Below are 27,485 nucleotides of genomic sequence, written 5' to 3'. Positions count from 1 at the left end.
CTAACTGAAGCTGAATGTGATCTTAACATTACTTGAGACGGGGCAAAAAACCCAAACATTATTCAGAAAAATACAGCAAAGTAACGTTTCCAACTAAGAATTATTATTTTATAAAATGTAAAGAAGTCAAGAAGCTAAAGCCATTGGCTGGGAGTTCAAATTCACAGTCTAAGAATAGAGATAAGGTTGCTTAATATTTTGATAGCACCCCTATAGAATAAGAGCCATGAGTTCAAGAGAGCTGCTGCATTTATAAAAACAAAAGCTGTTAAGGAACAATATTTACATAATCATCCATAGTAAACCAACTTTTTGATGTCCTCTGTAAATATCAAAAGATTTTCGGGGGTGGGGGGAGGAACCCCCTAATAGCAACTGTTGTTATTGTTACTGAATACCCAGCTGCTAACTTATAATAATACTCAATAAAATGTTACATAGGTTCTTTTTGGTCAGGGTGTTACCAGGTTCCAGGTCTACCAAATAAAGGACAAACTTATAGAAAAATATATAAACTTTATTTACAAGATAAAGGGAAAGGGAAACACAAAATGGGATGATAAAAAGCAATTAAAACAAACATACTGTACACAAAGGAACACTAAACAAAACCCTAAGGCAATTTGCCTATCTCCCTACACTGGACTGTGCAGTAATTGGCTAATTCCCTAGATCGGTGTTTCCCATTTGCAGCGTCATGACCCGGTACCAGGTCACGGAAGCCTCAATACCGGGTCACAAGAAAAGCCAAAGTAAGCCCCGCCCCCAGCAAAGCTTTAGCTCTGCTCTGCTTCCTTCCTTCCATCTCTCTTTTGTGCAGAGAAAAGCTAGGCTTGAAGACTGACACAGGCTGCAAAATCTGAGCTCCGCTTGGCTTCCTTCCTTCCCCCATCCGGGTTGTGCAGAGAGGAGCTGGGCTGCCTCTCCTTCCTTCTCCCCCCTCCCAGTGTTTGAGAGAAAAGCTGGAGTCCACTGGCACTTTAGACCCATGAAGTGATCTTCAAGGTATGTGCCTTGCAGTATGTTCTTTTGGGGAGATTTCCCCAGGAGGCCTGGGCAGCAAAGAAGGAGGAGATGTTTTTTTCCACTGGGAGGGGCAGGGATTCCAGTAGCTATTTTTCTTACCAAACGACCCCTGGGCAGAATTGTTACTGGTTGGGGTCATCTGATGGTAAGTAAGGCTTCACACACACCCTTTGTTCCCCTTCCTTCCTTCCTTCCTTCCCCTGCAAGTGATGCTCTGTCTGTATTCTTGGTGCTGGGGGGGAGCAACAGTGGGAGGGTTTCTAGTGCCCTGGCCCCACTGGTGGACATTCTGGTGCTTTTTGGGCATTGTGTGAGAGAATTTTGGACTGGATGGTCCATTGGCCTGATCCAACATGGCTTCTCTTATGTTCTTTATTTCCATGTCTTTCTTTCCATGGCTTTCCTTTCCTTCCATTTCGTTCTTTCCCTTTCTCTTTCTTTCTTTCCTTCCATTTTTACTGAATGAAATCTTTCTGTTCATTATACTGTTGTTGCAGACAGGAGCTCTGCCAATAAAAAGTTTGCACCCCCAAGCATAGCCAGCTGGCCTTTCTATGAGATTTCTGTGTGAGTGAGTAAGAGTGAGAGGCATGGAGTAGGGGTGTGCATTTGGTTCAGCCGAACCGCATAGACCACTGAATCACCCCTGATTCAAAAGTATACGGCACCGTATACTTCCGATTCCATTTTCAGGCCATTAAACGGGAGCCGTATATGGCTCCCCGTATACTTCCGTATAGACATTATCTTTGACATACTGCTGGTGCAAACTCTGAAAGACTTAGAACACACAGACATTGAAACTACAAACACTTTGGTGTCTCTCAGTTTCTTGACAGTAAACAATTTCAAAAATAAACTTGTGATGAGGCTCAAAGATGCACAAAACACTAAAATACAAAGGTATTTTATGTTATAAATCAAATTTTAATTTCAGCAACAAAATAAAACAGGTCCAGTAGCATCTCAAAGACTAACATTAATCCCAGCATAAGCTTTCATAAGTCACAGATCACTTAATCAGCTGCACTGACATGTTCATCCATTAAGCAGAAGTTGGAGGTGTGAAAAGAGAAGACAGTTTAAAACAATATCCAAATAAAAAATCAATGCATTCAGAGTGTATAAGTACCACCCCAACTGCTGACAGATAAATAAGGTACAGTTAATATCAAATAGGTCTAGTATAGGGTGAACTATCATATGAACTATCACATCGCATCCCACCCTTTAACAGATTGGTTTACTTCTATTTAAATTGGTACCTGAAGTTAACCTGTTTGCCCATCACAATGATTTGTTACTAAAGATCAATCTAAAGGCAGAGATTAAAGATCTCTTAAAGCTAAATTTCAGGCATTCAGAGAGGGGAGAGAGAGAATATAATCATTCTAGCCCTAAATGCTTCAGGCCCATAGCTACGGGGGAGCACAGGGGCCAGGCCCCACAGATCTTCCTGTTTTACCTTTCTGGCCCCTCCACTGCTTGCCTGCCACCTTCCTCAACTACCCGCCGCCTTTCTCACTCACCCTGTGGCTCTCCCCAACTAAAATTTTTATCCCCTGCCCCACCCCACCCCTGTCTAAAATTTTCTGGCTACAGGCCTGAAATGCTTCCTCCTGATGAAACTGCATCTCCAAGTTTCTTAGCGTTGGGAGGAAATGTTATAGGAAATGTATTTCCCACTGAAACCACTGGAAATAATTATTAGATTAATATGCTAACACAACCAGCTTTAATTTCAATATTAAAGAATCCTACTCAGGTTTTTAAAATGACAAGCTGAATGGGACTTCCTGATGGAGGTGTTTTTGGCACCCCTCCAACCTAGTGGCAAAGAAAATTTAAAAATAGCCACACATACTGCCATACTGGCCATACTTCATAGATTAACTGGAAGGTGTCTATGGGACATCTTGTTTAAAGTCATGTCCTGTTTCAGAAAGTCATAATTCCTAGAAGTTAGTTACAAAGTGAAATAAATGTTAGGTGCTAAGTACATCTCACAGGAACAGGCTGTAATCAAGTCTCCCTCCTTCTTGCTCAAGCACAGCCTGTCTCTAGATCCCTACTTCCCCCAGGATGGCATATCTGCTGTTCTCAGCAAGGTCCCAATAAAAGGTCAGACAGTGTAATATTATCATATATAAAATAAAACCCTAATGGAAGTTGCCTAATCTGGCTTTCTCATTGGCTATGGTGTGCTCTCCATCAGTAATTGGCCCATGAACTGCTAGTCAGTCGCTCTCCCATGCCATTCACTGACTATGCTCCCCTCCCCCACCCACTGCCAGACCCAGGACAGATGAGGATTGGGCCACTGGGGAAGCTACTAGGCAGCAGCTGTTGTTAGGCAAACAATCTTGCTTTTGTCAGTAAAAGGCAAGCAAACTTTGTTTTGTCAGTAAAAGGTAGTGGGGTCTTTGAGGGAGAACTCACTGGGGTCAGTCCTGACTAGGGCTGCCAGTTCAGGGTTGGTGGGAAATGCCTTCAGATTTTGTGGTAAAGTTTGAGCAGGGCAGGGTTTGGGGAGGGGAGAGGCCTCAGCTGAATATAATGCCATAGAGTCCACCCTCCAAAGCAGTTGCCTCCAGGGGCAGAGAGATCTGTTGTTTGAAGTTCAGTTGTGATAACAGGAGATCTTCAGGCTCCACCTGGAGGCTGGCTACCCTAGGCCTTGCTGCTTGAAACTGCTGCTGGGAAGGAGATAGGATTGCCAGCTCAACATTGAGAAATTCCTGGAGATTCGAGGGGTGGAACTTGGAGAGGGTGGGGTTTGAGGAGCGGCAGAACCTCAGACAGGTAAATACCATGGACTCCACTCCCCCAAACCGGTCATTTCCTCCTGGGGAGCCATTGCTGCCAATTTCCAGGTGAGGGAGAGATTGGGTTCCCCTGGAGAAAATGGCTGCTTTGCAGGGTGGACTTTGTGTCATTATACCCTGCTGAGGTCACTTCCCTCCTGCTTTGGTCCACACTGTGATTTTCAGCCTAACCTACCTCACACGGTTGTTTTGTAGATCAAAGGGGGAAGAGAATGATGTAAGCTGCTTTGGTTCACCCTGTAGAGAAAGGATGTACTTTTCCAAGGTAGAGGTTGCAGAGAGAGGGGAGGAGATGGAAAGCTGAAGTTAGATCATTTTCCCTACAGAAAATGGGTGGGTTGGAAGACAGCAAAGTTGCAGGGAGTGAGTGTCTCCACTTGGGTGAGTGGGTGGGAAGACAGCAGCGGTGGAGGGGCACTTGCTCAGAGCCTCTTTCTAGATCCCATTGTATTTTACCTTCACAACAGGCCTTACCCCTAGTTGCTAAAAAACTACTTAACGGTATAGTGCAGTGGTCCTCCACCTTTTTGGCACCAGGGACCGGTTTTGTGGAAGACAATTTTTCCACCAACCAGGGGGGCACGGTAATGGTTTTGGGATGATACAATTGTGCACTTTATTTCTAAAGTGTTTGGTGTGGTGGATAAGTATGTGGACCCTTATCTGGGAGAACCAGGTTTGATTCCCCATTCCTCCACTTGCAGCTGCTGAAATGGCCTTGGGTCAGCCATAGCTCTCACAGAGTTCTCCTTGAAAGGACAGCTTCTGGGGAGAGCTCTCAGCCCCACCCATCTCACAGGGTGTATGCTGTGGGGAGGAAGGTAAAAGAGAGTGTGAGCTGCTCTGAGATTCTGAAATTTGGAGTGGAGGGCACGATATAAATCCAATGTCTTATTATTACTACTACTACATTGTAATATATAATGAAATAATTATACAACTCATGGCCCAGTTGCTAACAGGTCACGGACCTGTACTGGTCCATGGACCAGGGGTTGGGGACCCCTGGTATAGTGATTATAAACCAAGGGGTGCCCTCCCACTGTTGCCCTCAACAGCACCAAGAATACACAGCATCATTGCCCTAGATAGAGAGCCTCATCTATACCCTGTGGCTAACAGCCACTGATGGTAGAGGAGTACTACCTTAAAAGATGAGCTATAACAGTAAAACAAAAATTAATAAATTACTTTGGTTTTGTGAGCATTTTTTTGGGTGGTTTGGTATTACACTAGGGTCACAAGGCCTGTGGCCTTCATTGAGGGGTGGGGTGGAATACAGACAAGATGGTGCTGAATGGCCAAAGAAGACAAGGTGGGGCTACAAGCCCAAGAATATGGGATTTTTTAAAACACTTATGCTACTGACTGAAAATATTTTAAGAAAGGAGTGCTTGCAGACACAATCATAGAAAGAGTTCGCTGACACTGTCTATTCAGCCAATATTTAATGGTGCATGCCCATTGGCGCTGAGCGTGGAAAAATCCCGGGCTTTTTAGGTACCAATTCGGGGATCGGCGCAGGCGCACTATCTCATGAGTGTGAAGTACAGAGACCACGAAGATGATCAGCCACTGATGGACCTCTGCTCCATATGTTTATCCAGGGCTGTTTTTGAGCAGGAACACACAGGAATGCAGTTCTGGCTGGCTTGGTGTCAGAGGGTGTGGCCTAATATGAAAATGAATTCCTGCTACAGAAAAGTCCTGTGTGAAACAATGGTGAAATCAGGGATGTGTGGCCTAATATGCAAATGAGTTCCTGCTGGGCCTTTTCTACCAAAAAAGCCGTGTTTATCCAATCCTTTCTTGAAGCCATCTATGCATGTAGCTGCCAGCACCTCCTGTGGCAGTGAATTCCATGTGTTAATCACCCTTTGGATGAAGAAGCATTTCCTTTAATCCGCTCTAACCCGACAATTCAGCAATTTCATTGAGTGTCCATGAGTTCTTGTATTATGAGAAAGGGAGAAAAGTATTTTCTCTACCTTCTCTATCCCATGCATAATCTTGTAAACCTCTATCATGTCACCCCTCAGCTGACATTTCTCCAAGCTAAAGAGCCCCAAGCGTTTTAACTTTTCTTCATAGTGAAAGTGTTCCAACACTTTAATCATTCTAATTGCCCCTTTCTGCACTTTTTCCAATGCTATAATAATCTTTTTAAATTGTACACAGTACTCCAAATGAGGCTGCACCATAGATTTATACAGGGGCATTATGATACTGGCTGATTTGTTTTCCATTCCCTTCCTAATACTCTCCAACACAGCGTTGGCCTTTTTCATTGCACTCACACACTGTCTCAACATTTTCAGTGAATTATCTACCAGGATCCCAAGATCTCTCTCTTGGTCAGTCTCCACCAGTTTGGACCCCATCAACGTGTATTTATAGTTAGGATTTTTGGCCCCAATGTGCATTACTTTCCACTTGGCAATGTTAAACCTCATTTGCCATGTGGACGGCCACTCACCCTGCCTCAACAGATCTCTTTGGAGTGCCTCACAATCCTCTCTGGTTCTCACCACCCTGAACCATATAGTGCAGGGGTGTCAAACTCATTTGTTATGAGGGCCAGTTCTGCATAAATGAGACCTTGTCAGGCTGGACCATGTGTGTCATAAAATGTATTGCCAGGCAGCAGAGATATAAACTTTATAAAGAACACAGACAAACACAATTAAAGATTTTTTTAAAACTTAAAATATGCTTAAAAGATTAGCACTCTTGCAATATTTTATTTAACTGTTTCTGATTACTGACACCTCTTGCTCTGAATTATTGCATCAAAATCTGGAGACTATATCTGTGCTGTAGCAATCTTGAGTACGCTGTTCAGATGTTGTTCAGGTGTATGTGTGTAAGTTGCAAACCAACTTTTGATTATTGACATTCATTACAGAAATCTCATGGTCAATGCTTTGAGCCTAGAATTCAGGGGAAAACATGAAATGCTTGGACATTATGAACTTTTGTATATAAGTTGCTTCATGTACTGGTCAGCCAATGGAGAAAATGGTTCTGTAGTTCTTGCGCGATTGAGCAAGCCTGGCAAAGCAAGCTGTGATGCAGAAAGAAGCAAGAGAGAGAAAAGCAAGCAGATGACAGTGAATTCTTCGTGGGCCTGATAAGAGCCCTCTGGGGGCCGGAACTGGCCTTGGGGCTGCACATTTGACACCCCTGGTTTATGTCAGTAACTGTGTAGCTTAGAAGTTACTGCATCTTAGATCATCTACTGTCAGAGTGATGAGGTCATGTGACTGTGATCACAGGACTGGCTGATGCAATGCCCGGTAATTGCCTGTAGTCACAGTGAGTCAGCATATTTGCTAATTGGTGGGCTGAGCTATAAAAGTGCTAACTAGCAAGGTTACTTTCTCTCTCTGTATTGATGATTGTCTGGCGTAGCACTTTGGAGCTCTGGATTGTAATTATATTGCACTTATCTGTAAATATTTGTAAATACACTGATAGTTTTAGTAGAACCAGTGTGAAGACTCTTCTTATCTGCGTTACCATTTTTATCAGCCTAATAGCACGCCGCTCTGCTAACACGCACTGTCCGTCAGTTTAGTATCATCCACAAATTTAGCCACTTTGCTGCTTACTCCCAACTCCACATCATTAATGAACAAGTTAAAAAGCATCAGACCCAGTACTGAGCCCTGTGGTACCCCACTGCTTACCACCCTCCACTGTGAAAACTGCCCATTTATATTCATTCTGTTTCCTATTAATTAGCCAGTTTTTGAACCACAAGAAGACTTGTCTTTTTACCCCATGACTGTTGAGCTTACTTAGGAGCCTTTGATGAGGAACTTTATCAAAAGATTTCTGGAAGTCAAGGTAAACAACATCTATATTGGGTCCCTCTTGTCCACCTGTTTGTTCACCCCCTCAAAGAACTGTAACAGGTTAGTGAGACAAGATCTTCCCTTACAGAACCCATGCTGAGTCTTGCTTAATAGCTTTTGTTCATCAATGTGCCTAATAATTTTCTCTTTGATGTTTTCCACCAACTTTCCCGGTATTGAAGTTAGACTGACTGGCCTGTAATTTCCTGGATCTCCTCTGGAATCCTTTTTAAAGATGGGGTTGACATTAGCTACCTTCCAGTCCTCAGGAATGGAGACAGATTTTAATGAAAGATTACATATTTTTGTCAGGAGATCCACAAGTTCACCTTTGAGTTCTTTCAGAACTCTTGGATGTATGCCATCTGGGCCGGGTGATTTATCAGTTTTTAAATTGTGTATCAGTTGTAGAACCTCCTCTCTCGTCACCTCAATCTGACTCAGGTCTTTCAACACCCCTCCCAAAATCAGCGGCTTTGGAGTGGGCAAACACTTCTCATTTTCCACAGTGAAGATGAGACAAAAAATGCATTCAGCTTCTCAGCCATTTCTCTATTGTCTTTCAATAGTCCTTTTACCCTTTGGTCATCCAAGGGCTCCAACTGCCTCCCTGGCTGGTTTCCTGCTTCTGATGTATTTGAAGAAATTTTTATTGTTGGTCTTTATGTTTTTTGCAGTATGCTCCTCATAATCCCTTTTTGCCTGCCTGATCACAGACTTGCATTTTATTTGCCACAGCCTATGTTCTCTTTTATTAACCTCACTTGGACTAGCTTTCCACTACTTAAAGGAATCCTTCTTACCTTTTACAGCTTCCATAGCTTTGTTGGTTAACCATGCAGTCCTTTTTCTATACCTATTTGTGCCTTTCCTAACCTGCAGTATATATTTTATCTGAGCTTCTAGGACTGCAGTTTTAAATGGTCTCCAAGCTTCCCCAAGGGTTTGACCCTTTTAACCTTTCCTTTCAGTTTCATCTTCAAATCCCTCCTCATCTCAAGAGAAGTTACCCCTTTTAAAATTAAAAGTGATTGTGTTGATCTTTTTGGGCAACTCCCTATTTATACAAATGGTGAAATCAACAACATTATGGTCACTGTTCCCAAGCAGTGCAATCACTGCTACACCTCTCACCAGATTTTGGGCATTACATAGGACCAAGTCCAGGATCACCTCTCCCCTGCTAGGTTCTGTGACCATCTGCTCCATAGCAGTCATTGAGAATCTCTAGAAACATTATTTCTCCTGACTTGAACACATATTGACCCAATCAATGTGTGGGTAGTTAAAATTGCCTATTATGACACAGCTGTTATCCTTGATTATTTCATAATTTTATAATCATCCTCTATCTTTTGACTCCCAGAGGTAGCTTCCTTTTGGGCCCACTATTTCAACCCATAGCATTTCCAGAAGCGAATTTGATTCTCTGACCCTTTCAATCTTACTAGAATGTATACCATTTCTGACATGCAGAGCCACTCCATCTCCAACCCTTCCCTCCCTATCCTCCCAATATAATGTATATCCAGGAAGCACTATGTCTCACTGGTTCTCCTCATCCCACCAAGTTTCTGAAATACCAACAATATATTTCCCCCCAACACTAAGCATTCCAACTCCCCATTTTTATCTTGGACACTTCTAGCATTTGTATATAAACATCTATAATTTCCTGGCACATTAGGCCCGCAACCTTCCTCCTGCTGTCTTGAGACAGCAGTCCATATTGTTACTGTCACATATTGTTTGTTACAACTCTAACCCATTGCCCAGTAGAAAAGTGACAGCTAATCCTTCATCTCTTTGAGATGAACCATCCCAAACAAGAGACATTCCATCTCCTGTTGGTTTCCCCCCAAGATTCAATTTAAAAACTGCTCTACCTCCTTTTTTATTTTAAGCGCCAGAAGCTTGGTTCCTTCTCAGGACAAGTGGAGACCATCTCTTTTGTACAGCTCCCACTTGTTCCAAAATCATCCTAGTGCGTAAAAACTTGAACCCTTTCTCCCTACACCATCGTCTCATCCATGCATTGAAACTCCTAATTTGTCTTTCCAGCCCTGTGCATGGAACAGGTATCACTTCTGAGATTACCTTGGAGGTCCTGGCCTTTTGTCTCCTGCCTAGCAGCCTAAATTTTTCCTCCAGGACCTCATGAATGGATTTCCCCACACCGTTGGTGCCAACATGTACCGCAACTGCTGGCTCCTCTCCAGAACTGTCTACCAGTCTATCTCAAACACACGCAATGTCCACTACCTTCCCACCAGGCAGGCAAGTCACCATATGTTCAGTACACGGCTTTGCTCCCCTCCATCCCTGCCCAGGGATGGTTCCTTGGTGCAAAAGGATACCCTTTTACCAACGAAGAGGTCCCTTCTGAGAGCATATTCTGCTTATCCTCAGCACGATGCCCTGTTGCCTCTCAACCCTCATGCTCCCTGACAGCAGCGGGACTGCCGTTTTCAGAGTGGGACACAAGTCCCCAAATGTCTTCTCCGTGTACCTAACTCTCTGCTTCTCCAGGTCAGCCACCTCAGCCTCAAGGGTGTGAACTCGTTCCCTGAGAACCAGGAGTTCCTTGCACCGAGCACATACCCAAGACTTCTGTCCAGTGGGCAGATAGTCATACATGTGACACTCAGTGCAAAACACTGGATAGTTCCCAACCCCCTACCAGCATTCATAATTGCTTTTTTAATTTTTTAAAAATAAATATATACAATCCCCTTTGTGTTTATATGGCTCTCTTGTGGAAAGTCTACCTACCTTATTGGGAACATTAGGAGACTAGGGCCCTGGCTTCCTCACCCTGGCTTTCTGGTCCTTCCTGAGCTTCTTTCAGAGCCCCTAGGCTAAGAGCCACAGGCCAAATGCCTGATGAGGCGCAGCCTCACGAATGCAAAGAGGGTGGGGCCAGCAGTCAGCCCCAAGCAACACAGACACTTCCAATCAGCAACAATCACCTGATGCAATCAACTACAGCGAAGTCAAAGCAGACAAACAGAAACAGCATTTCCTCTCTCCCCAGCAAGCACCTACCACCTCAGACTCTCTCCTTCCACACAGTAGCACTCAGCTAATTCTCCTCAGCGGTGGAATACTGTGGCATGAATTGTCTTGATCTGGGTCACCAGTGACACAGTCTTACACTTAATCTTTTCTAACTCCTTCATGACTGCTGTAATGGACTATCAAGGCTTATTGCTTAACAGAGTCTGAGAGGCTATCTGAATGGAATTGTGTTGAGAGTCAGTTAAGGAATGACAATTGGAAACTAATAGTTGTAGAAGAGGCAGTTAAGCACTGACTGTGGACTGGGAAGGAGGCTAAGGGAGTGAGTGGATCAAGGATGAACCTCATTCAAGCAAAGAAAAAGGGAGGCAATAGAGAAGTGATCCCTGCTGAGTTTAGAAGGGAAATGGCTTCTAGAAAAGAGTAGTGATCCCTGGTTTGTGTAAAGAAGAATTTTGGGAATTTGGTCATGTCCCTGCCTTCTAAACATTATGTGTCAATGAAATTCAGAATCCTATGCTTGAGTGTTTAAGCAGAAACTGAAAAGAAAGCCTTTCTCCACAAAGTTTTAATACCTTGTTGAATAGCACTAACATTTGTTGGTAACAAATTATCTGGTGTTTGTGTGAATACAAAGTTACCTCAGTTTTATTATCTGTTCACTGAATACATCGTGCACCTGATTCTACATGATCTTTTCCCTCCATGTTAAATATTTTTTTTTGTATATTCTGAACTTTCATAAGCCTCTTGTATGCCATTTCAAAAGCAGAATTTAAGGTGATTTTGTCTTTTCCCTCAGTTCCCTGAAGTAGGCCAGCATCTATTCATCCATCTATGATAAAGCAATTGGATGGGAAAGCCATAAACAAACAAATAAGATAGAAAAGAAACTCCTGCGTGGGAAAGAGAAAATACAAGATAGTCATAGCTGTCCTCCCCAGTTGCAATCTCCTTCTGACTTCTTGGGTGCAGTATCTTTTTTAGAGAAGGTCAGATGTTGGAAGGTGTCGGAGATATGGACATGCTCGGTCCCGTTCCTGCCTTCGTCCCATCCCAAGAAATGCAGGCTATGGGGATAGGAAGCAATACCCCTCTCCGACACTGATGCTGTGTAATTCCAGATCTGTTAATAATAAGATCTCTGTCCTCCAGGACTATATGGTGAAACAAGAGGTAGACCTGGCTTGAGTAACAGAGACCTAGGTATGAGATGGTGAAACAGTTGCTCTGCGGCAGCTGACCACCCCAGGTTTCTCAGTCCTTCACCAGTCTCAGACAGTTGGGGATGGGGATTCTTATTCCTTCAGGGCACTCCCTGACACAAAGACTGCCGGCACTGATTGTGTGGGCCTCATGTGGGAAGCCAAGGAGAGCTTGGCCATTTGGCTGGTATACCGTCCGCCTAACACCCCAGCCAATTTCCTGCCTGGCCTGATGGAGGCGGTGTTTGCCTGGGCATTGGAGTACCTCAGACTTTTAGTTCTGGGGGACTTCAATGTCCATGCTGAAGACGCAGCCCCCTTGCAGGCTAACCACCTATGTCATTCATGGTGACACTGGGGTTCTCCCAATTTGTTTTGGCTCCCACATATCAAGTGGGACACATGCTGGATCTTATCTTTGCCTCAGGGATTATGGTGAACTGTATTACCATGGATGTGGTGTCATGGTCAGACCACTTTGCCTTGAAGGCCTGGTGCATCAGCAAGTGCATTTATGCTCACCCATGAAGCCTGATGGACCCTAATGCGTTCCAAAGGGCTCTGCGGGATCCAATCCCCCCTGGTGACCCGTTAGATGGTCTAGTGGAAGACTGGCATGACTGTCTTTCTGCAGCCATCAATGTGGTCACTCCCTGGCATCCTCTTTGCCCTCGTGATCACTCAGCCCCTTGGTATTCCATGGAGCTGAGGCAGCTGAAGCGAGAGCTGAGACAGCTAGAGAGAGTGTGGTGAAGAGCTTGCAATGAAGCTTCAAGAGCATCCTATAGGTCCTTTGTTCACACCTATGAGATGACTATGAAGGCCAGAAAGGGGTTCTATGCAGCCTCCATTGCATCTGCAAAATCATACCCAGCACAATTATTTAGATTAATTCGGTCTTTGACTTCTTTGCCTCAAGGCATTCCAAATGCTAGGGAATTGGCTAATAGCTGTGAGGCTTTTGCGAATCATTTTGCAAATAAAATCTTGTCGCTCCACCGTGACCTCCCAGCTACATTTGATACAATATGTGAACTGGAGGTTCCCTGCCCGTCCTTGGGTCCGGTCTTGGACCAGTTCAGCCCGCTTTCTCAGGAGGTGGTTGACAAGACCCTGGTGGCTGTGAAACCAACCACCTGCCCCCTTGATCCTTGCCCATCATGGCTGGTAAAAGCTAGCAGCGATGAGGTAGGGATTCCCCTGTGGGAGATAATCAATGCTTCCCTGTTATCAGGGACATTCCCAGGGCTTTGAAGGAGGCAGTAGTTCACCCTCTCCTGAAGAAACCATCTTTGGATCCTTACAAACTACCGTCCAGTACCGAATTTACCATTCCTGGACAAGGTAGTGGAGAAGGGGGTGGCAATGCAGCTCCAGGCTTTCTTGGAGGACTGACTCCCATGGCAGAGACGGTGCTGGTCGCCTTAGTAGATGACCTCTGGAGGCATCCGGATTGCAGCAGTTCAGCACTGCTGATACTACTAGATCTGTCAGCAGCATTCAGTACTGTCAACCATGAGGTGTTGGCCCACTGCCTCGCTGATGCAGGGATTCAGGAATTAACCTTACAGTGGCTGACTCCATGGTTGGGGACAGGTGGCTCTCAGGGAGGGGGGAATTGTCCCAGCAGCACCCACTAGAATGTGGAATGCCGCAAGGGGCAATCCTTTCCCTGATGCTATTTAATATCTATATGCTTTCCCCAATGCTATTTAATATCTATATCTAATATCCTTTTCCCGATGCTATTTAATATCTATATGGTCTGAAGATATGGGCTGGGTTGTCACCAATATGCTGATGACACCCAGCTCTATCTGCTTATGGATGGCTGCCTGGACTCTGCCCCGAAGAACTGGGTGAGGTATTGCAGGGCGTAGCTGGTTGGTTGTGTCAGAGCCGGCTGAAACTGAATCCATCAAAGATGGAAGTCCTGTGTCTGGATCAGAAAGGGGTGGGGAATGGGATCAGGCTCACACCCTTCAATGGCACCCAATTGACACCAACAACAGAGGTGAAGAGCCTGGAGGTGTTCCTGGATGCCTCTATCAATGGAGGCACAGGTCACCATTACTGCAAGGGCTGCCTTTTTCCATCTGAGTTGGGCCCGGCAGTTGGTCTCCTACCTTACTTCCCATGATCTAGCCACAGTGATTTATGCAGCGGTCACCTCCAGATTAGACTATTGTAACTCTCAATGTGGGGCTTCCTTTGACCCTGCTCTGGAAACTCCAGTGGCTGACCTTTCTCCATGGGTACAGAATGCAGCAGCCCGGTTGTTGGCATCGAGGCCTACACAGGCATGGAGGCATCTGGTGCTGCACAAGCTGCACTGTCTACCTCTCAAGTACTGGATCCGATTCAAGGTGTTGGTCCTTACCTTTAAGGCCCTTTATGGCCAGGGGCCTGCATATCTTCGGGACTGCCTCTCCCCATATGAACCCCACCCCCAGCTCTGAGGTCTGCTGCTCAATATCTTCACATAATCCCTGGTCCTAAGGACGCCTGGCTGGCTTCAATGAGGGCTAGAGCCTTTTTGGTCTGGGCCCCTACCTGGGGGAATGAGCTCCCGCTGGAGATCCGGGCCCTGCGGGACTTATCCAGGTTTCACAGGGCCTGTAAGATGGAGCTCTTCCGCCAGGCATCCTTTGAAAGTCATCACTTCCCCCAGCATTTCACCATTATGGTGTTGTTATGCTGTTAGCCATCAGTCGCATGCTGTTTACCACCTGTCTGTAAGATTGTTTACTGTGCTGCTCCTGTTTTGTAATGTCTGTTTTTATTATATTATTTTATGTTTTATTGCTGTAAGTCGCCTTGAGCCCGCTTGCAGGATAGGGTGGGATATAAATCTAAAAATTAAATTAAATTTCTTGATGACTGAGCCAAGGAATAGAAAATCTTGAATTTCAATTTCTTCATAGTCAGCCTTAAAGTTGTGTAATTCCTCATTAGTCATTACTTTTGTCTTCCTGGTGTTCAGCTGCAATTCTCCTTTCGCACTTTCTGCTTTAACCTTCATCAGTAGTCATTCAAGTCTTAACTATTTTCTCCCAGTAATGTGATGTCATCTGCACCTCTCAAATTGTTAGGGATGCCAGACCCCAGATGGGGGATCCCCTATTGTAAGGCCTTGCTGGGAAGGGGCAGGTCTGCATTTGGTGTCCTTTCCCATAGAGCATGTGTGTCTAAGGTAGGCGTTTTTCTCCCCCCTTCTCCTAGGGCACTGGCTCAAGCCCTGGAAAAGTTCCCCCTTTTCTCCCTCTCATCCTGGCCCAGCATGCCTATGACAGGCTCCTGACCCTGTATCCCTTTTGGTACTCAGGAGGCAGGGTGCCCATTTCCAGAGGCATTAGGTGTTGCAGCAACAGGGCTGGGTCTGGCGCTCTGCTGCAGGCTGGTAATGGCAGTTCTTGGTGGCAGCGAGTGGGGCAAGCAGGGGGGTTATTGAGGGCCTGCATGAGGGCTTTTGGAGGGAGGTGTTGCAGCAGCAGAGATGGTCCTGGTGCTTTGCAACAGGTTGGTGGTGGTGGCAGTGAGTGGGGCAAGGGAGATGCCAGAGGTCTGTGGGAGGGCTCAGTAGCTCAAGAAAGCCCCTTTAAATGCTTCTTTAAGTGGGCACTACTTGGAGTTCAAAGCAGGTGCCACTGGCAGCTGTGTCACCAAGGTGATGATGTCACATATACACGACATCATCATGTCAGGGATGTACCCGTCCCCTCCCAGAATTCCTCCAAAAAGCTGAGGGGCCTTAGCAACCCTACAAATTGTTAATGTTCCTTCCAATATTCACTGTGACTAAGATCAATTTTCACCAGACTAAGAAGACTTCCTCCACTTTTACAGTGCAATCCTAAACCATTATACACTTCTAAACCCATCTACCTCTTAGCTTTAGAATTCGCTTTAGAATTGCACAGTGAGAGACTCTTCTGTTGGAGAAAGGCTTTTTTAGACAACAGGAAGGCTTTAAATTTTGCTGAGAAAAATGGTAGGATAGAGGTGGAGAAGTTTTTGTTTCATTTGTAACTATTTTTAAAAAATCCAGTACCTATTATGTTTGAATTAGAATAAGTTCCAAATAATACTTTAGTAGCTTTTTACAATTTGAACTCCAGTTACAATATTAGTTAAAAATGGGCTTCACTTTTAAGTAATTAAAATGACTAATGAAATGCTACCCTGGAACAACCAGGTATATTCCATTAATTCAATCCAGTTTCAGCATTTAAATTCCTTATAGGATTCAAAAACTGCTTCTTTTTAAAAAGGGGTCAGCGATACTGCCCCTGCTGCATTGATCTGATGTTCATCGAAGTTCCAGAATCATAGAACTGAATGGAACCTCAAGGGTCATCTAGTCCAACCCCCTGCACAATTACCTCTCCCTCAGTTCACAGAATCAGCATTGCTGTCAAATGGCTATTTAGCATCTGTTTTAAAACCTCCAAGGAAGGAGAGCCCACAACCTCCCCAGGAAGTCTGCTCCACTGAGGAACTACTGTGTCAGGAAGAGCTTCCTAATTGCTGGATAAAACGACAAATTATGACACTCCCAGGACACCACAGAAAGTATTGTTGAACTCATGGAAGACTAGTATATACTTCCAATAAGGAAACATCACTATTATGCTTGCGGCAGCTAAAGCACTTATTGCTTATAACTGGAAGAATAAAAATGTACCATCAATAAATCAGTGGTTTGGGAAATTGTGGGAGTATGTTTACATGGATAAAATAGCAAAGAATATTCAGTCATTAAAGCACACCAATTTCCTTCTAACTGTATGGCAAAATAGTCATCCTTTCTTGATTATGCTTTAAAATTTTGGAACTGGACATTCCAAAAATGTATAAAAGTATTGTATTATTTTAAGATCTTTGCTTAATTCAACCTGAATTCAAGTTTTCTCATCTTATTGTTTATGGTTGTTGGGTTTTTTTACTATAGTGTTTGATGTATGTTGCACAAAAATTAAAATAAAGTATTTTTAAAAAACCTCTTCTGATTTAATTTCAACCTGTTGGTTTTGGTCCAACCTTCTGGGGCAACAGAAAAGAACTCCACACCATTTTCTCTATGATATCCCTACAAGTACTTGAAGACAGTTATCATATCACCTCTCAGCTGTCTCCTGTCCAGGCTAAACATATCCAGCTCCTTCAGCCTTTCCTCACAGGATGGTCTCCAGACCCCTCACCATCTTTGCTGCCCTCCTCTGAACACATTCCAGCTTGTCTATATCCTTCTTAAATTATGGTGCCCCAAACTGAACATAGTACTCTAGGTGAGGTCTAATCAGAGCAGATCAAAGCAATATCATCACTTCCTGAAGAAATTATAATTGCAATCTAGCTATTGTTTAACTTTAATTTGATGTATAAATACAGTTATGATGGCAGACAGAACCCTTTACCTCTAACCAACATTAAACAGTAGAGCATAATTCTGAACATTGTGTTTATTACCAGATTGACAGATGCTCTTATTCAAGATTTGATTTTGAAAAGAAAAAAAATCTATAAATTACCTGTTCTGGATTCCTATTTGTTTCACACTGCTCTGTCAGTATACTCTGCATAAAACAGTGTACTTTCTTGGATATCATCAATACAGGAGACAATAACTACATAAACAAGCAATATGACAAATTAAATCTTTTATAAAAATCCCAGACAACCAAAGATATTATGTTCAAGCACAAGCTGTTAATCAATTCTTCTACAATATCGTAAAGACTTTAGTGCTTTATTTTTGTATAAAAGTAACCTGTCAATTTATTTAATCAACATTATAAGAATCCTCTATTTTCAGATTATTGTACATTGAGTTAGAAGAGTGAAATACAGTTGAAGTACGAACACTGAGAACTAGTAAGATAGTGGGAGGTTTGTAACTGGAACTCCCAATTTAAAATCAGCCACATATAAGCTTTCAAATCAAAGCCACACCATTTTTCTCATCCGGCAGTGCAATAATATACAGAGATACTCCAGACTACATCCAATGAAATCAATAGATTTATACTGAAGTAACTATATCAAATTGCAGTGTAAATTTTGCAGGTTACTTTTTTACATAGCACAAAAAAAAAGCTCCTCCCCATTATACAGACACCATGTATAACCATGTTTTACCCCACATGGGATATAACAAACCTGAGGCGATGTGCTTTAAACTAGGGAAATTATCACAGAGGGCTGGGGTTACCTACTACAGCACTGACACTCTATTTAGAATCAGGCTCTCCATGCCACTGCTGCTTTTAATTTTAATGTGGGACAAGCAGATCCAGTCATGCATTCTCACAATCTCATACTGTACAGCCTTGGGGGGAAAGGGTTTATGACTACTATCCAGCCATCAAGCAATTATATGGTGTTACAGGATAAGGTTATAATTGGTAAGAATTCAGATTTATAAGTTTCATTGGTAATGCTGATTAATTCTATCATTTTTCATCTTTATCATGAGCAGTGGAAACACCATCTTTTTTCTGTTGGGAATATACCCTGTTTTGGGGTATGTTGGATGTTCACCTTTTTATAGAGGTCATTTCTGCATTAGCAAGATGTTCCATTGAACTCAACACACCTATGCTCTCCTATTTCTGTTGCTTATCACTATCATAGACTTTGTTCTTTTCCGTGTCTTTTCCATAGACATCTCCTTTTCTATGGAGCGTAGAATGCATGTGTGCTGTGTGTTTAACAGATGCAGATGTTTTATTGCTGGAAAATTCTGTTTCTGGTACAGCCAGATGTTCTGGCAGCAAATCAGTTGCATCTTCAAGGTGCTCTTGTAGATCACTAGCAGAGTCTTCAATGTCTAAGAAAGCTACACCATCTTCTTTTCTATAGGGAATGCCTTCTGCCTGTTTCATAGATGCAGAAGTTCCTCTTTCCGGTGTTGTTAGATCTTCCAGTGACCACAAATCAGTTGTACTTTCAAGGTGCTCTTGTAGATCAGAGTCTTCAATATCTAAGAAAGCTACACCATCATCTTTTCTATAGGGAATACATTCTGCCTCTTTCATAGATCCTGAGGTTCCTCTTTTAAAGGCTGATGTTTCCAGTGGCGTTACATCTTCTAATGACCACAAATCAGTTGCACTTTCAAGGTGCTCTTGTAGGTCTCTAGCAGAGTCTTCAATGTCTGAGAAAGCTACACCATCTCCTTTTCTATGGGGAATGACTTTTGTCTGCTTCAAAGATGCTGAGGTTCCTCTTTTAAAGGCTGATGTTTCCCGTGTAGTTAGATCTTCTAATGACCACAAATCACTTGCACTTTCAAGGTGCTCTTGTAGATCTCTAGCAGAGTCTTCAATGTCTAAGAAAGCTACACCATCTTCTTTTCTATAGGGGATTCCTTCTGTCTCTTTCATAGATCGTGAGGTTCCTCTTTTAAAGGCTGGTTTTTCCAGAGTTGTTAGATTTTCCAGTGACCACAAATCAGTTGCACTTTCAAGGTGCTCTTGTAGATCACTATCAGAGTCTTCAATGTCTAAGAAAGCTACACCATCTTCTTTTCTATGGGGAATGCCTTTTGCCTGTTTCATAGGTGCAGAAGTTCCTCTTTCCAGTGTTGTTAGATCTTCCAAAGACCACAAATCAGTAGCATTTTCAAAGTGCTCTTGTAGATCACTATCAGTGTCCTCAATGTCTAAGAAAGCTACACCATTTTCTTTTCTATGGGGAATGCCTTTTGCCTGCTTCATAGATACTGATGTTTCGGATGTGGCTAGATTTAGATCTTCCATTGGTGTCAAACCAGTTGCACTCCCAAACTGCTCTTTTTGAGCACTGCCATAGTCTTCAACTCCTAAAAAAGCTACACCATCTTCTTTACTGTGATGAATCTGCTCTGTCTGTTTTATAGATCCTGAAGACATACCTTTAAAAGATGCTATTTCTGATCTGGACTCATTTTCCATTGGACTCAACTTGGCTGTACTCCCAGCTTGCTCCAAGAGAGCACTGTCATGTTTTTCAGCATCTACAAAAACCACACCACCTTTTCTGTCAGAAAAAGAGGTATCATGCTCTGTTTGTTTTACAGATGCTGAAGTCACAGATTTGAGAGATGCTGTTTCAGATTGGGGCTCATCATTCTTTGATGTCAAATCAGCTGTACTCTCAAATTGCTGAAACTGATCACTGTCATGTTTTTCAACATCTACAAAAATGACACCATCCTCTTTTCTGTGGGGTGAAGAAGTCCCAGTTTCTGGAGAAGTTAGACTTTTAAAGGATGTTACTTCTGACTTAAGTATGCTTTTTAATGACTTCACACTTGGTTTTTTTGAGTAGTCTGATAAGCTATGTTCAGAAACTTCAAGAGAAACACGTCGTGATTCCATGTATGAAGAACTTATACTCTATAAAAATAAAATTATTATAATGGAAAAATAGCATTAGGTATTGATGGAAATCTCAATTTTCTTCTGTCTTATCCTAGGAAAACTCTTTTACATCATGCATGCTACCCCAACCTGATCCAATGTCCACAAGAAAACTCTGCCAAGTCTTTAAGGAGGACTCAAAAGAGATTGGTTATTTAGACATTTAACACATAATGACATCATTGGTGGCAATTTCTGGTGTGTCTCTCCATATTTCCAATGTTTTATGTTTAGTACTAACTTAAAACTTATTGACCAGTTCACTGCATATTAAATAAACATTGAAATTGAAATATGACTTAAAATCATACTACAGATTTTCTTTAAATTGTATAGAAGATTATATAGAAGATAACTGGGACACCTGATCTGGCAACACTGATCCATGCTGGCATTTTCTTTTCCCCACCCGTTTGGGAGGATCCCCTCCCCCCGATGTAATGACTGGAATCTGAGATTGAACAACAGCACTTCAAATGAGAAGCCATCGGGGTTTATAATTTCTTTTTAATGTAACTGATCTTATTAGTATCAATATACATATTTTGTTTTTATGTTGTACATCGCCCAGAGCCTGACACTGGTTGGGATGGGATGATTTATCAAGTTAAATAAATAAATAATCCATGCTACAGTAAACTGAGGCTCAATTATTTTTATGTGCTGTATGCAAGACTGCCTTTGAAGACAACTGAGAAACTTCAGCTGGTGCAAAATACATCAGTCCCTTTGCTATCTGAGAAAGCTAGTAAGAACATATTATACATATTTTGAGGCCATACATTGGCTATCTGTTTACAGATCTGCTTAGCCTTAAAACCTTTCATCAGCTGAAACCTATTAAGAGGAATTTGGCAGCAGAATGAATTTTTCTCTTTGATTAAAAACCATGTTTTTGTGGCTAAAGTTCCCAGCTGAGACTGCCTCCTATTAATATTATTTTTAAAGCTCCATGCAGAGGGTCACTTATGTTTTATATATGTGTGTGTATGTATACACCAAACTGTAGTGGTGATCACTCACCTACCCTCTTCTTTGGCTGAGCCGTATCTTGCTCAAAGAGCAACCCCACCCTCCAGCCCCAGGGCAGATGACGAGTGGGCCACTGGGGAAGCTCCTAGGCAGCAGCTATTGCTAGGCAACCAAGATTAGTTCTATCGGTGAAAGGTGGGGGGAGGAGGCCCCCTCCATCCCTATTTTGGCCTTTGAGGGAGAACTCATTGGGGCCAGATCTAATTAAAGTTGCCAGCTCCAGGTTGGTGGGAAATTCCTGGAGATTTTGTGGTGGAGTCTAAGGAAGCCAGAGTTTGGGGAGGGGAAAGACCTCAGCTGAATATAATGCCACAGACTGCACCCTCCAAACCAGCAGTTTTTTACTGGGGAATCATTGTTGCCAATCTGAAAGTGAGGACTGGAGATCACTCAGAATTACAACTGTTCTCCAGATGGCAGAGATCATTATCCCTGGAGAAAATGATGGACTCTGTGTCATTATACCCTGCTGAAGTCGCTTGTCCCCTGCTTTGGTCCCCATTGTGGAGAAAGACTGCTTTTCCTAGGTAGGGGCTGCAGGGAGGGTGAAGGGGATGGAAAGCTGAAGTCAGTTCAGTTCCGCTAGAGAAAATGGCTGCCTTGAAGCGCATACACTATGGTATAGTGTCAGGCCACAAGCACGCACTGATGGTAAAAGCTGCAAGGCCAAATACAACAAGAAAAGGTAGCAACAACACTCTGCAGACAGAAGGAATGCTGCGCTTCAGTGTCTGCATGATTGTCGTCATGGTATGATGCCACAGCAAATCGACAATGAGTGCCCAAGGCTGGGGCACTTCACCAAATCCTCTTTCTAGAGCCCGCTGTATTTATTCACACAACAGGCCTTATTTCTTGTCTACAATAAGTGCCCAACATAATTTGCATAGATCAAGAGCTTTAATTTGGCACTAAACAAGATATTCATATAAACATTTGCTAATATGGGTACATGTGTGTGCATTATTCCAGAAACATATATCTCCCTTGACTCATTTCAGTCAAGTTTCAGACTTGGCTTTGGGATAAGGACATTTTAAATTTCTCTGGTAGATAATCTCTTTAAAAATGGTCGAAAGTAATGCTTCATTATTAATCCTCCTCAATTCGTTTGCAACTTTTGATATTATAGATAATTCAATGTTGTCAAGCCACTTTGAAAAGGAGGTGGGGCTTTCAAGGACCACTCTGATGGTTTCAATTATTTCTGTCCTATTCTTCACAAAGAGTTAATATCAGGAAGACTGAGGCCCATTATGTATGCACATCTTACTGCAGATCTTCAGAGCAGATGCAATTTTAAAAACCTATTTTTTTAAACTGGGATGGAATATCACGTGACTTGTGGGGGGTGTCCAAAGGGTTATTTTACATTTACACAGTTTCCCTAACACAGCCGCACAGTAGCATCCAGCAAGCACCTTCCATTTAAATCCTCATGGTTCAGATTTTACACATGCATTTTAGTGTTAGTTTGTTGAATTAAAGGGAAAAGAAAGGAACACAGGTAAAGGAGAAAACCCCCGAGCTGAAACTGACCAGTTTCAAGTTGAGGATGAGAGGTCTTCAACTGTGGTTTCTCAGACAGTTTCGGCCTTTAAGGGACTCACCTCGGAAGAGGTTTATGATTCCAACCTTGACCCTGCAATGGTGGAAATCCAGAGACAATATTTGTCAGGGAGCTCCCTTCCACTTACCTGCAACAACTGTGACCATCACCACAGATGCGTCTCTGTGGGGCTGGGGTGCTCACATGGACTCTCTGTGTGTGGGCGGCCCTTGGCCTCCTCGATTGAGTCATTGCCACATAAACTATCTGGAACTGTTGGCAATTCATTTTGCACTTCGATCTTTCTGTCCCATAGTCGCAGGGAAGGCGGTGGTCCTTTGACGGACAACACTACAGCCCTGTGTTAGGGAAGGGAAGGACACAGGCAGGGAAGGACAGTCTCAGGACGACTCTGTGCGCTAGCACTAGAGCTATGAATGGAGTGCCTGGACCATGACATTTTTGTAAGGGCTGTACACCTTCCAGGGGTGCTCAATCTGCAGGTGGACTCGTTGAGCAGAAGAGCAGCATCCCCGCATGAGTGGGAGATACAGTGGCGCTTCCTTCAACCTGTGTTTCAGCTCTGGGGGTATCCTCAGGTGGATGTGTTTGCCACAGCCAGGAAAGACAGGTTGCTTACCTGTAACTGTAGATCTTCGAGTGGTCATCTGTGCATTCACACTCATGGGATAGTGCGCCTGCGCCGATCCCCGAATCGGTAACTGAAAAGCCCGGGATTTTTTCGCGCTCGGCGCCAATGGGCATGCGCAGGCGTCCCAATGCGCATGCCCACCGGCGCCCACGCGGAGGATCCCGCCAGTTCCTTCCTGACCGCTGAAAGCCTCTTACTGGAGGGAGACCGTCAGCAGTGGGGAAGGAGGGCGGGTAGTGTGAATGCACAGATGACCACTCGAAGATCTACAGTTACAGGTAAGCAACCTGTCTATCTTCTTCGTGGTCTCTGTGCTTCACACTCATGGGAGACTAGCAAGCAAAGCATACCTGGAGGCGGGAAGACGGTCAACCTGAAGACACAGCTTGCAGCACCGCAGCTCCCAACCGAGTCCTCTGCTGAGCATGCACGTCCAGCGCGTAGTGCTTCATGAAGGCATGCGGAGAAGACCAGGTAGCCGCCTTGCAGACATCAGAAAGGGACACACCTTTCAGGAACGCCACCGACGTGGCCATCGCCCTTGTGGAGTGTCCACGAACAGGTCCAGGTAAAGGCCTCTTAGCCAGCAAATAACAAAGTTTAATTGTCTCAGTAAGCCACTTGAAAAGTCTCTGAGACGAAATCTTGGACCCTAACTTGGGGGCAGAGTAGGAAACAAAAAGCTGGTTATCCTTACGAAAACCCCGTGAACGATTCAAATAAAACAGAAGGGCACGCTTGACGTCTAGCGCATGCAACCTACGTTCCTCATCCGAGGAAGGGCTAGGGTAAAACGTGGGTAACCAAACTTCTAAGTTCAGGTGAAATTGGGAAACCACCTTGGGGAGAAAAGTGATGTCTGGAGCTAAGGAGACCCCCGCTTCCCTGAAGGCAAGGTAGGGGTAGTCACAGCGCATCGCCGTGAGCTCCCCCACACGACGTGCCGAGGTGATGGCAACTAAAAATGCAGTCTTCCAAGACAAAAGTTGTAAGGAACATGTTGCCATGGGCTCAAAGGGACGACGAGTCAACTTGTCCAGAACCAGAGTCAAGTCCCACAACTGTGGAGGGGATCTAGAAGGGGGGTGAAGGCGAAACAGCCCCCTCATAAACCTCTTGGAATGAGGGTGAGCAAAAACAGAGTAACCCTCTACTGAAACATGGAAAGCAGAGATAGCTGCAAAATAAACCTTGATGGAAGAGAATACCAGCCCCTCATCCACCAAGGCTAAAAGAAAGTCAAAAATTGCCGACAGCCCGACAGAGTCAGGAGGCGTAGGGGAGTCAGCCACAAAGTTACTAAACTTCTTCCACTTCCTCTCGTAAGAGGCACGAGTGGAAGGCTTCCTGCTGCTTTGGAGGACTTGCTGGACCCTGGTGGAAAACCCTACTGGTTGATGAACCACGCCGTCAGCTTCAGGTGAGGCACGTTGTGATGGAGTACGTGCCCGCCCTGGGCCGACAACAGGTCCGGATCTTTCGGGAACTGGTAAAAGACCCCCCCCCCCCCGACTGCTGGAGCAGGATCGGGAACCAGCTCTGACGGGGCCACCACGGAGTCACCAGGATGCAACGTGGCTTCTCCTGCACTAGCTTGTGGACTACCCTCGTCAGCAGAGGCAAGGGTGGGAACATATAAAGGAACCAGCCCCCCCACGGAAGTAGGAGTCCGTCTCCCAGCGAGGCTGGATCCGCACCTCCCCTGGCACAGAACAAGGGGCACTTCTTGTTCTCCGCCGTGGCGAAGACGTCTATCTGTGGGTACCCCCAACGCTGGAACACCGGCTCCAGGAACCGCCATTGCAGCTCCCATTCGTGTGGGAGAGCAGCACCCCTGCTGAGAGAGTCCGCCTGAATGTTGAGGACCCCTGGCAGATGTGTTGCCTTCAGAAAAATGTCCCACTGGAGGCACTCCGTCCAGAGATCCATCGCTAGCGAGCACAGCCTGCGGGACACCGTCCCCCCCTGTCTGTTTATATAACACAGGGCAGTGGTGTTGTCCGTAAGCAGTGCCACAGTCTTCCCTGCTAGCAGAGGGCGGAAGGAGCGAAGGGCGAAGTGAACTGCCAGCAGTTCCAAGTAATTTATATGGCACCGACTCAGTTCCGGAGGCCACTGGCCCCCCACACACAGATCTTCCAGGTGAGCTCCCCACCCCCACATGGAAGCATCGGTAGCGATAGTCACGGTAGGGGCTGGTAGATGAAAGGGAGCCCCTTGACAGATGTTGCTCTCCGATCCCCACCATTGCAGAGATTGGATAGTCCCAAGGGGGATGGAAAACCTCTTTCGAGGCGAGTCTCTGAGAGGACGAAAATGGCGTAAGAACCATAGTTGCAGTCCTCTCATTCGCAGTCTTGCGAAACGTAGCACGCTTGTCGTCGCAGCCATCAGCCCCAGCATCCGCTGGAGCTGCTGAGCCGTGCCCCACTGCCGCCTTCGAAGAAGCTGTACCAGATTGATGATGTCCTTTGCTCTCTGTGGAGGAAGGAATGCTCGGTGTCGATCTGTATCCAATAGGGCCCCTATGAATTGAACTGTCCTGGATGGAGTAAGATGGGACTTCTTCAGGTTGACCTGCAAACCCAGGGTGTCAAGCAGACGTAGAGTGATGGCAATGTGCATTGTTAAACTCTCCTTCGACTTCGCTACAAGAAGCCAGTCGTCGATGTATGGGAAGACAACAACTCCCTGAAGACGAAGGTGGGCAGCCACCACACTCATCAGCTTCGTGAACACCCGAGGAGCGGTAGACAGTCCAAACGGCAGGGCCCTGAACTGGAAATGCCGAGCACCCACTGCAAACCTTAGGAAACGCCTGAACGCAGGGTGGATGCTGACATGGAAGTAGGCATCCTTGAGGTCCAGGGTCGCCATCCAGTCTCCCTGATTGATGAGGGGCAGGATAGTTTGCAGGGTGGCCATTCTGAACTTCTGGTACAGAATGAATTTGTTCAGACTCTGAAGGTCCATGATAGGCCTCAAGCCCCCGTCCCGTTTGGGGACCAGGAAGTAGCGGGAGTAGAAGCCTCCTGTCCTGGCCTCCGGCGGAACTACCTCTATGGCTTGTTTCTGTAGGAGGTTGTTCACCTCCGCCAGCAGAGGTGGGGAAGGGGGAGTGGTAACTACCACGGACTGGTCTGGGGTCTGAACAAACTCTATTTTGTAGCCCTCTTTCACGATGGACAGCGCCCACCTGTCTGTGGAGATCAACTCCCAGGCAGGCAGGAAAGGGCGTAGGCGGATGGAAGAGCCAACAGTGGGAGCGATGACGCGTGCTTATAGGAAGTCAAACCCCCTGCTTCTGGGGACGAGCCCCCTTAGACTTGCTGGAGGGCTGGGTCCCGTAACGGTTCCTGCCGTTACCAGGGTAGGAGGGTCGTTCAGGCTGTGCAGGCCGGGGACGCCATTGTTCAGGGGAGAACCTTTGGTAGGGTTTCTTGGTCCAGGGCTTAGGCCACTGCTTGGACCTAGAAGTTTTGGGAGTGGATTGGACGCCCAAGTTCTTAGAGGTCTTGACGCTCTTATCGAACTCTTGCAGCGCCGAGTCGGTTGTGGTGCTGAAGAGTCCATCACCCTCAAAAGGCAGGTCCTCAATGAAGGTTTTTGTGTCTTGGTGGAGTGCCGTGGACCGAAGCCAGGAGTGACGCCTAATGCAGACTGCAGAGGTGATCTGTTTGGCTGAGGCTTCAACCATGTGTTTCGCTGCAGCCAGTTGTTGTCTGGCCACAGCGAGACCCTCTTTCTGCAGCTTGGTTGCAGCGGCCTTTTTGTCCTTGCCTAGAGAAGAGAGGAACGGGGCAAGTTGTTCCAGCACGGCATACTGATACCTAGCCATGCAGGCTGCATAATTAGATATCTTTATGCCGAGTGCCCCAGCTGAGTAGACCTTGCGGCCCATTCCGTCGATCTTCCTCCC

General features: G+C 45.0%; 1 protein-coding gene across 1 annotated transcript in view; it reads right to left on the bottom strand.

Annotated features, from left to right (window-relative positions):
• Positions 1 to 18,536: 18,536 nt before the first annotated feature.
• The window catches only part of LOC132573334 (uncharacterized), a 54,297-nt gene continuing 45,348 nt past the window's right edge, over positions 18,537 to 27,485 (bottom strand). Inside the window, exon 9 of the mRNA XM_060240873.1 lies at positions 18,537 to 20,309. Coding sequence (XP_060096856.1) covers positions 18,537 to 20,309 — 1,773 coding nt within the window. The remainder of the gene's footprint in view (positions 20,310 to 27,485) is intronic.

This window comes from Heteronotia binoei, chromosome 1, assembly GCF_032191835.1.
Source record: "Heteronotia binoei isolate CCM8104 ecotype False Entrance Well chromosome 1, APGP_CSIRO_Hbin_v1, whole genome shotgun sequence".
NCBI classification, from domain to species: Eukaryota; Metazoa; Chordata; class Lepidosauria; order Squamata; family Gekkonidae; genus Heteronotia; species Heteronotia binoei.
This window is presented reverse-complemented; position numbering and strand designations above follow the sequence as displayed.